This window comes from Gaeumannomyces tritici, assembly GCF_000145635.1.
Source record: "Gaeumannomyces tritici R3-111a-1 unplaced genomic scaffold supercont2.71, whole genome shotgun sequence".
Classification (NCBI taxonomy): Eukaryota; Fungi; Ascomycota; class Sordariomycetes; order Magnaporthales; family Magnaporthaceae; genus Gaeumannomyces; species Gaeumannomyces tritici.
In genome coordinates this window covers 3,861-13,196 of record NW_008804615.1, presented here as the reverse complement: position 1 = coordinate 13,196, position 9,336 = coordinate 3,861, and the positions used below count along the sequence as shown (strand labels likewise).

The window sequence follows — 9,336 nt, the reverse complement described above, 5'->3', positions numbered from 1 at the left end:
AGAGAGAGAGAGAGAGAGCAGCCAGCCAACCGTGGCGACAGATTCCCCAGGCGCTTCTCCCTATGCAGTCGCCCTGTTGGGGTTATCTAGCCTCAGGTTGTCGCCGCGACCCCGGCAAACGGTCAAAGGCAGCGGGTGCTGGTGGCGCAGCTGGTCGCGGAGCCGGCAGAGCTCGCCGGCCTCTTATGGCGCCGTATGTATCGGGCCTGTCCAAGGGGGTCGTTTGTACAGCCTAGCGCAGACGATGGTTGCCGAGCTCGCGAAAGAGGTCTAGCTCGTACAGCCCGGAAGCGTGGAGAGTGTGTCGTGCCTAGCGACGGCGCCGGCTACGACCTATCTTCCCCCTCTTGTTCGCGAGCCGAAAGCGAGCGCTCTCGCCGCGCCTTTATCACGTCGAGTCTTGCTTCAGCCTCTCGCGGCAGACTGCACGATCCAGCGCCGGGGTCGCCGTGCTTCCCGGCTGAAGAGTGGCTCCTCTACCCTTGGGGAAACTGGATGGCAGTAGTCGGTTCGATGGCTTGGTGTTGGCAGCGCTGTAATAGTGCTGAAATCTGCGGTTATTCTCTGGTTGTCAGCCTCTTGCGCTAGTCGTAGGGGGGTCCTTCGCGCGGCTACGTGGTAGCAAACGCAAGGACGTCGTTGCTTGGTACATACTCGAGCGTGAACGAGCCAGTAGATGGCAGACTGATACTGCCGGGCACCGCGGCTGCGCGTCGTCCTCGCCCTGGCGATTGTGGTATCGGCGCGCGTCTTCACCACTAGAGGATGCGATGCGAGACAGTTTCAAGGGCAAGAAATCCCTGGTCTGGCAGCTAAAAGTGTAGTCAATGTAGACTTGAATTTGTTTCGTATCTTTGACGGAAGGGCACTAGAAGGAGCGTTTTCCATCAGATCCGTCGGACAAGGTCTTCCCTGATCTCGGCAGCACTTTGTCGAACCCGAGGCCTCGCTCGAGAATAGGCAACAATTCTTTGTAGGTGCAGGGGGTGTCGCATGCGCTAGATCGAGAAGAAAGGGATGTCTCTCTTCTCCTCGGCGGCTCTCCTTCTCAGCGTGGCCCTCCCCTTCGGCATGGCTCTCTTTTTACCTGCTCTTCCTTCCAGCAGCTCTTCTTCTCGGCAACTCCCCCTCTCGGCGGCTCTCCTCTTCATCGTTGCTCTTCTTCTATGCCACTCTCCTTCCTAGCGCGGCTTCCTTTTCGGCTGCTCTCCCTTTCAACGCCGCTCTTCTTGTCATCAGCTCTTGTTCTCAGTGCCATCTTCTTATCAGCAGCTCCTGTTCTTAACGGCTTTCTTTTTCGCCGTCGCTCTTATTCTCAGCACTTGCTCTTGTTTCCGGCGTCGCTTTCCTTCAAAGCGGATCTCCTTCTTGACAGCTCTCCTTTCCAGTGTCGCTCTTCTTCTCGGCAAATTTTGTCCTCGGCCTCGAGCTGCTTTTTAGTGTCTCCTTGGACGCTAATTCAGGATGGTTTCAGGATACCTACTAAGGCTTTGGAGATGCGCGTTAGTTCAGGACAAAAAGAGGCATCCACGTAGACCTTTCATCGCTCCGAGGAGCTCATTGAAGGCATGGACAGGATCCTTGGCATTCTTCTCCAGCCTTGGTCACTAGACCTTTCCGAGTGCCATCAAGACGCATCGCAGGGCTCCCCACTTCGCGCTGAGATGTATAGCAATGTGTTAGACAAACTGAGTTTGTTATAAAAGGGGATACAAAGGAGAAGCAGAAATGGTCGTGATGTTGAATGGCTTGGAGGGCCCTATAAATGCTGAAGTGACTTGGGATATGTGATGGCTGGGGAGCCCTGCGAGTGCGGGGTTACGTAATCCACCACGCCTCACTGTTCGACAAAGTTAGGCGCGTTGAGTTCAATGGACATGCCCGAGCTGAGCCCCACGAACTACCCCGACGTCCAGGGACAAAATCGTGCTGCCACACGGAGACGCTTGAGACACGAAAGCACCTGAATAGCCTCACTCGTATCGACGTGTCACGGCCGCGACGAGCGCCTCGTTATGTCGAACCCGCCGCCATCCAGGTTCACCACGGGGAACCAGACCACGCACGAGCGCCTCACCACCACCACCGTCGGGCTCGTCGCGCTCTCCGACTTCAGGAAGCGCCGCGCCGAGGTCCTCGAGCAGCAGGAGCGCGAGGCCCGCGAAAAGAACAAGCAGGCCGCCGCCGCCGCCGCCGCCGCCACCGCCACCGCCACCCAGACCCCAGACCGCTCGCGCACCGGCACGCCCGCCAACGGCAGTGAGGGGAGCGACGCCGAGCGCCAGCTGAAGAAGAAGAAGACGGCCAAGCGCGCCAAGGTCTCCAACAAGCTCTCCTTCGCCGCTGACGGCGACGAGGACGACGACGATGACGCCGCGCCGCCGCGCATCCTGAAGAAGGCCCCTGCGAAGCCCCAGCCCAAGGGCGAGGCCTCCCCCGAGGACGGGAACGAGGCGGCTGGGTCTGAGGATGCATCAGGGGCCGCCGAGAGCAGCGGCAGGGATGAGGCGAGCGCCAGCGAGTCCAAGAGGCCGTCCAAGCCCAAGATCACGCCCAACGCATCGGTGGGCGTGATCCCCCGCGCCCTGACCAAGGCCGCGCTGCGCCGCGAGGCCGCGGAACGCGAGGCCCTGCGCAAGGAGTTCCTCGCCCTCCAGGCTGCCATTAAGGCCACCGAGATCGCCATACCCTTTGTCTTCTACGACGGCACCAACCTGCCCGGAGGCACTGTCACGGTCAAGAAGGGCGACTTCACATGGGTCTTCCTCGACAAGAGCCGCAAGGTCGGGGCAAAGCTGGGTGTCGGCGGCGAAAGGATCATAAATGCCAGACGTGACTGGGCTAGAGTCGGTGTCGACGACTTGATGCTGGTTCGAGGGACCATAATAATTCCACATGTCAGTGGCAGGCCCCTGTTTCTTTTCCTACTTCTCTCCCCCCCGTTAATAATACAGAAGCTGATACGTTGTCCTACAGCACTACGAATTTTACTTCTTCATCATGAACAAGACCCTAGGGCCAGGCAACCGCCCCCTCTTTAACTACAGCGTCGAGGCACCACCAAAGAAGGATGAAAGCGAGGCAAGTAGCGAGGCTGGACCTCCAGCGGGCTTGCTCCGTCGAACCGGAGACCAAGAGCGAGCAGCGCAGATCCAGGCGCTCGAGGGAGCCCAGGACGACCCCAACATGACAAAAGTCGTTGACCGGCGCTGGTACGAACGAAACAAACACATATACCCAGCCAGCGTCTGGCAGGAGTTCGAGCCCGACAAGGACTACAGCAAGGAGGTCCGGCGCGACCTGGGAGGCAACACCTTCTTTTACTCGCGCTGACATCGCAGCATCCTGCTCCGATCGGTTCCATCAACTTTGTCGACGCTATTTCTTCCCCATCGTACAACAAACCTCGCCCACCGATTGCGGCTCGAAGCGTGTCTTTGTTCGGCTGAGCAATCGCTCTTGGCACATTGCTGTCGTAAGACTTCCTATACCCAGTTCATTTTCTTTGAACATGTCCCCAGCTCAACCTCAACATGAATAAAGACACCAGTTCCTTCCATTTGGATGCCCCTCGCCTAGCAGCGACCTCTGCCATCCGGAGATGCGCCAGCCCTCTACAATCGAACCATGGAGGAAGCGGTGTCCAAGGTTTCGAGAGCCACGTACTAAGAAACATGTTCCTTGTGCACTTGGCAGGGGCCATCTCAACAGCCCACTGACCACGCCAAACACAGGAACCCTGCCAAGAACCACCAGCCCGGCCAAAACAGCAGCAGAAATACAGCGTTTCCGGCCGGACTTAGTATGGCCGTGCTGATTTCGAACGACAAGCGTTTGTTCCAACTCGGTCCCGCCTTGAAATGGTCTCTGCGCCGTGGACGTGGCTAATACATGGCTTTCCGGCAGCGGAGGGCTCCGATGGCTACTTTGAGCGAGAACCTCGACAGTGAAGCCAGCGTGACGAGTAGAGATGCTGTGGCCATGCTGGTCGCGGCCAAAGCTTCCCACCAGATTGACAGGCTCAGCAAAATGAGAACGATCTTTATCCTCTCCAGTGCCCTGGTCGTTGGGCACCGAGTCGTGAGGGCGGCCGGGAGCGTGATCGCCAGTCTCCAAACAGCCTTCTCCGAAACCGGGCCGGATATGATGGACATGGCTGGAATCGTGACGTCGACGTGAGAACGAGCAGCGCTTGTTTTGGAACTCCTTGGAGAAGAGTATATATCTGTCTGGGCTAATGGGCAGACAGGGTGTGCTTAGAGAATAGTTTGCCGCAGTCTTGCGCCCTCTGGTCTACTCGAGACTAAATACCACTGGGATCCTGTCACTTAGGCTCCTTGCAAGCTTATACTCTTTTCACCCCTGTTTCTGCGCACGCATCTCTTTCCCGTCGCCATCCCGCCCCTCCCTAACATCCCAGGCCCAGACCCAGACCATCCATGGCGACATGCACTGTAGCAACCCATGAAGATGTTGCCCGTCCCCACGTGGCTAGCTAGGTCCCTTCGGTTCCTTTGTTCACCACCTGTGACCCTCCACTCCCTCGCATCACGCCCGCAGTATGAGCGCCGCGATTCCCCGCCATCGTCCCAAGCCATCACAGGGTCATACCCATTGCTCCTCTCGCGCGGCACTGCCGCGCGATGGAGTGTGATAAACAGAAGGGTCCTCCTCGGCCACCTGCTTGCAACATGCGGCATCCGATTGGCCCGACTCCACAGCGAGGGGGGAGAGGCTCTCTAGCCCCTAGACGTCCGGCGAGAAAACGTGGCTGTCCCTTTCATTTGATTGGTTGAAATGGCCTCGAGGCCTGGATCTCGCTCATCGTTGATCCCTGTTTGCACCCACACACACCCAACTGACGCACACCAATATGCGCGCTCGACAAACTCTCACCAGCCAGCCTCTCAGACGTTACCTGCACGTCAGCTGGTAGGGACTACTCACGGCGTCCCGATTCTGTGGGCCTCTCCAGGTATCCTAGCGATCTACCACCGGCAAGGGACATTTTTGGTGCCGGTACTTGAGGGCCGGACGATATCACACCAGAGCCACTGTACGAATTCATTGCGCGGTGAGCTCTCCGCACCCCCATTTATCTCTTCCCTTGTTTTGTAATGGTGTCTTCGCCGTAGTGGAAGTTTGCAATACGTGTCCCAATCCGGCTCAACCCAGCACCAGTTCTCCAAGTGCTCAAAGGTACAGGGTGGGTGCAGGGTGCCCGGTTGGGTAATGCAGGATAGGGGTGAGTGCGATGGCCCGGCTACGACTCGGCCCCGGGGGTGGTGCGCGGCCCAGTAGACCAACCGCCCCTACCCGTAAAGAGCTTCTCTTAAACCGAAGACATTTACGGTTACATTAAACCATGGCAGCCATTGCGCTGGCAGATATATTCATGCGTACCACTTGCAGCTAACCCTACCTACCCCTATCGCTGACGACATTTAACTACCTACTCATCTAAACCTCCCTCTTGAGCCCCCTTTCTCTACGGCGCATCTCACATGGGGTTTGGTTTCGGTATATCATATGTACTACTAGCCCCCTTGACTGATCGTAACTGCTGATGTTGCATGAGACCAGCCATGTTCCGGTCAGGGCTCTTAAATATCTATTCTCCCCGTCTCACCTTCGTGATCCCGGGTTCGGGAATGCTGTACCCGCCAAAATTCACCACACTGTGTTAACGCGTTAGGGTGAGTTAAAAGGTTTAAGGCCTGGTAGAACCATTACATGTTTTAGTTCACGTATGTATTGGTGCGGTACTTTGGCACGCCCCCCTTGTTGCTGGAAGTCGAGGGTGGAACTGTCCATCGGCCCCTACAACCTTAATACATGTCACAATGTAACACCCGGGTCCTCCTGCTCGAAGAACTTGCAGTTCCACAACGAGGGAGGAGCATCTGTGTCTACCTGGTGGTGGAAGACCGTGTGGTGTGGGCTGTGGATTGTTCCGTAACAGTACATGAGTAGGTGGCCACCCATGTGCTAGGTAGGCGCTTTACCGGATAAACCACCTACCAGAATATCCATCAGCCACCTGGTTGATAGGCGGTGCTTCGCTTTTAGTCTGTGTGGCGCACTGGGATATTCTCGCAGCAGTCGGTGCCCAAGGGACAGGAGCGGAGGAACACCTGTTCGGTACTCGCATTTTTTACATCTATAAACACTTTCCGGATTTCCTTTCAGCAACTAAATCTCCTCCCCTTCATACATTACGTATACGACCGAGGTTCCTAAATCATACCAAGCATTGTCCATCGTCGCTAGATATCTCCTACCAGGCACAAATCGCCTTACGAGGGGCAAGAAGTTTGGGCCGCCAAAGGAATAAATTGAGGACAAACGACCACGCAAATGCGCCGCGCCCAATACCCTCAAGACTATAAGAAGTGCAGCGAAGGGTGGATGGCAGTACAGTAGCCGGGGCCGGTGAAGAAACTGTTCGCCCCGAGCCCAAGGCAACCATGCGGGATGGCGAGAAGAGAATACATCAGAATAAACCATGGGTCTCACTTGCTACTGCTCACGTCGAGAATCCTCCACCGCCAACCCGAAAGCAGGGCGATGTCCCTGTCGTCCAGCTGATGGGCGTCCTCAACCTTGTTGGACAGGCGTCGGAGGCGCTTGCTGAGAGTCTTGGCGACGCGGAGGGAGACCTCGTTCTGGAAGACGTAGAGCACCGAGAAGACGAAGAAGGTGATGGAGGCCAGACCACCCAGGCCCTTGACCGAATCCATGATGCGGCCGAGCAGCGACTTGCTCCGGAAGAAGGCGTACTCGGTGCTGTTGGACGTCTCTATGGAGGTTGCTGGCCGGCGGAAGAGGGTCCTGACCATCGGGATGACAGTTCCGCTAAATCACACCGAAAGTCAGCTGACGACCAGAGCGTTTGGATGGTAATGATATGGATGTGGTGGGTACCGAGCGACTTGGGAATGGCAGCCTGGGACGGGAAAAAAAAGCAGAAAGAAACTCACACGATGCCGCCGATCAACCACCTCCTCCACCGATGCTGCTCGGCCGCTTTGACCAGGTCGGCGACGCGTCTCCTCAGCTGGTACAGCTCCCCGACAAGGACTCCCGACTGCAGCTTGATGCGGGCGCCTATGTCAACGCCATCGGAGCCCGCTGCGTGGTTTCGGCGCCGCTGCAGTGCCATGTACTCGCGGAGGGCGGACTCGGTCGTCAAGCGCGCGCCCCTGAGACCGTGGGTGGTTGCTGTTGTGGCGGCCACCATGGGCCCTGGTGACTGGGTCAGGGAGCCTTGCTGCGTCATGGGGCTGGGCGACATGGGCGCCAGCGGTGGAGGGTCGAACTTGGGCGGCTGTTGGTATTGTTGCTGGTATTGGGGATGGCCGCCGCCGTTGCCGTTGGGCTGCTGCTGGTGCTGGGGATGGCCTCCGCTGCTGCCGTTGGGTTGCTGCTGGAAATGGGTCAAGGGACCGCCATTGCCGCTGGCGGGAGGTGGCGGGCCGCCGTGCAACGGGAGTGGGCCCGAGGTCGCGAGGGCGGTTGCGCCGGGGACGGGGACGGGGGAAGCGGAGGTATAGTAAGCCGCAGCCTCCCCTACAGGGCTTGCCAGCTGCGGGCGGATTTGCTGCTGCTGCTGCTTTTGTTGTTGTGGTTGTTCCTGTTGTTGTTCCATTTTTGACCACACACTGACGGACAATGGTCCTGTGATGCTGGGCGAGACACGTGTTGGCTGACGGGCCGAAGAACTCGAGCAGTGGCTCGGGTGCTTATTGAAAGGACCTTAGCCCCAACTTCGGGGATATCTCGAAGACGCGGTGCACAGATGGATCCATCAGGCAGAGCGAGCCGCCGACGCGCCTGAGCGGCAGGGCGGCGGAGGCGGCGGCGGGCAAAGCGTGTTCAGCTTGCCAGCAAACAGCAGCGGGAGGCTGGGGCCGGCTGGGGCCACGTGCCTCCCCAGCCACGTCCATGATGAGCGAAGGCGGGCCAATCAGACGGGCTGGCGGGTGCATGTCGGCAGCGAGTGAGATGCAGGAAGCCGCAGTGGGGTGGGTGTTCGCAGGGCTTGCCATTTGGGCAAGTGGTGCCAACATTCGACATGGCTGGAGCAGCCTGGGTGGCACCCATCCAACCACGGTGCTGTGGTTCACCGGCTCGTGCCGATGCGCGGTGGGAAAAAAAAAAAAAAAGCGTGGTTTATATCATTGAAATACCAGGTGGCAGCGGTGATAATAAGAGCATGGTGGTTGCCGGGTTGGCTGGCATAGCTGAATCGTTGGCGGTCATTTCATCAATACTGTCCCCATCTGCGCACAACGGGTGATTGGCTGTAGCGTGATGGGCACTGACCGGCGTTCCTTGGGCATGATGTTGGCGGCTGGAGGATGAGGCCGGCGGTGTTCGGCGCAGAGCGATGGATGGACCTGGAGGGGTGCCTGGGTGCCTGGGTGTCTGGGCACATCAGACACCTTGCGGGTTCAGGTGGCCCAGTGCGGAAAAGCTCGAGCTGATCCTGGTGGGGGAAGCCTCAATCCGGCTGGCAATCATATTTCGGGGACCATGTGGCAGCGGCAGGAGCGGCCCAGTCTGGCGCTTTCTGTGCTCTGTCGTGTCGACACAGGGCCGTTGAATGAACCAAGTACCGTGTGTCGTTCACCAATATTTTAAGTCATCTTTCTTATTTTTCTCACTATAACCCACTTTCTCGTGGGCGCCCAGGTGCCAGACTCGAGATTGACGACAGCCTCTCAGCCCGACCGGGACCGAGCCCAGCGCCCCCAAAGCCCAGAGCCAACGAACAAAGGAAGCGGCAAAAGTGACTTCGGGTGGGCGGCGCCGCCTTGACTCGGCGGGATTTACACGTAATTTCGCGCAGCCCCTTGGCTTTCGCCGAAGCGCCCATCCTTGCTCGTGCCGCGAACCCGGCTCTGGTGGCCCGGCACCAAGCCCCGCTCTTGGTCACATAGGGTCTGGGTTCCGAGCCCAAAAAGGCCGAGGCCCTGGGCTTGTTTTGCACGCCCTCCGAGGCTGCCAGAAGTCGCCCGGGTTTCGCTTTGCCCATCGTCTGTGCTTCCCGTTTGTTGTCGTTCCGGTCAATGTCATGCGAAATCCGTGTGCTGTTCTCGGTTCCCCTTGCCTTGGGTGCCTGGCCGTGGATGGGTGACGGCTGCACGTCGGGGGCATGCCAGGATCACCAGTCGTGCTGGGCGGTCGGACACAGACTGAGCGCGGGATTCGGGATTCTGGCTTCCCTGGCTGAGCAAATACTTCTAGGTACCGTACCAATGTGCTCTCGGCAGATGGGCTCTTGCTCCAGCTCCTGCACCACCTCCGCCTTCGCATCTTGGCCGGGGGGGGGGG

General features: G+C 58.4%; 4 protein-coding genes across 4 annotated transcripts; 2 read left to right on the top strand and 2 right to left on the bottom strand.

Annotated features, from left to right (window-relative positions):
• Positions 1 to 388: 388 nt before the first annotated feature.
• Positions 389 to 1,151, bottom strand: GGTG_13881 (hypothetical protein; the record flags this gene model as incomplete). The annotated part of the gene is made up of 3 exons (XM_009231803.1): positions 389 to 544; positions 655 to 758; positions 1,088 to 1,151. 3 exons carry the CDS (start codon positions 1,149 to 1,151, stop codon positions 389 to 391), a joined length of 324 nt encoding a protein of 107 aa, XP_009230067.1.
• An 864-nt stretch (positions 1,152 to 2,015) lies between these two features.
• On the top strand, positions 2,016 to 3,333 carry GGTG_13880 (XAP5 domain-containing protein; the record flags this gene model as incomplete). Its single annotated transcript, XM_009231802.1, has 2 exons — positions 2,016 to 2,897; positions 2,977 to 3,333. 2 exons carry the CDS (start codon positions 2,016 to 2,018, stop codon positions 3,331 to 3,333), a joined length of 1,239 nt encoding a protein of 412 aa, XP_009230066.1.
• A 294-nt stretch (positions 3,334 to 3,627) lies between these two features.
• Positions 3,628 to 4,179, top strand: GGTG_13879 (hypothetical protein; the record flags this gene model as incomplete). The annotated part of the gene is made up of 3 exons (XM_009231801.1): positions 3,628 to 3,662; positions 3,735 to 3,810; positions 3,907 to 4,179. The coding sequence occupies 3 exons, from the start codon at positions 3,628 to 3,630 to the stop codon at positions 4,177 to 4,179; spliced, it is 384 nt and encodes a 127-aa protein (XP_009230065.1).
• A 1,944-nt stretch (positions 4,180 to 6,123) lies between these two features.
• Positions 6,124 to 7,949, bottom strand: GGTG_13878 (hypothetical protein). Its single transcript, XM_009231800.1, has 2 exons — positions 6,981 to 7,949; positions 6,124 to 6,855 (listed from the first exon to the last, which is right to left on the bottom strand). Exons 1-2 carry the CDS (start codon positions 7,646 to 7,648, stop codon positions 6,513 to 6,515), a joined length of 1,011 nt encoding a protein of 336 aa, XP_009230064.1. The 5' UTR covers positions 7,649 to 7,949; the 3' UTR covers positions 6,124 to 6,512.
• Positions 7,950 to 9,336: the final 1,387 nt, after the last annotated feature.

Bases quoted from the DNA above. Each gene is read 5' to 3' on its own strand.
- GGTG_13878 (XM_009231800.1), bottom strand. From the start codon at position 7,648: ATGGAACAACAACAGGAACAACCACAACAACAAAAGCAGCAGCAGCAG. The intron at 6,856-6,980 runs GTGAGTTTCTTT...GGTGTGATTTAG, and splicing joins TGGTTGATCGGCGGCATCGT to CGGAACTGTCATCCCGATGG.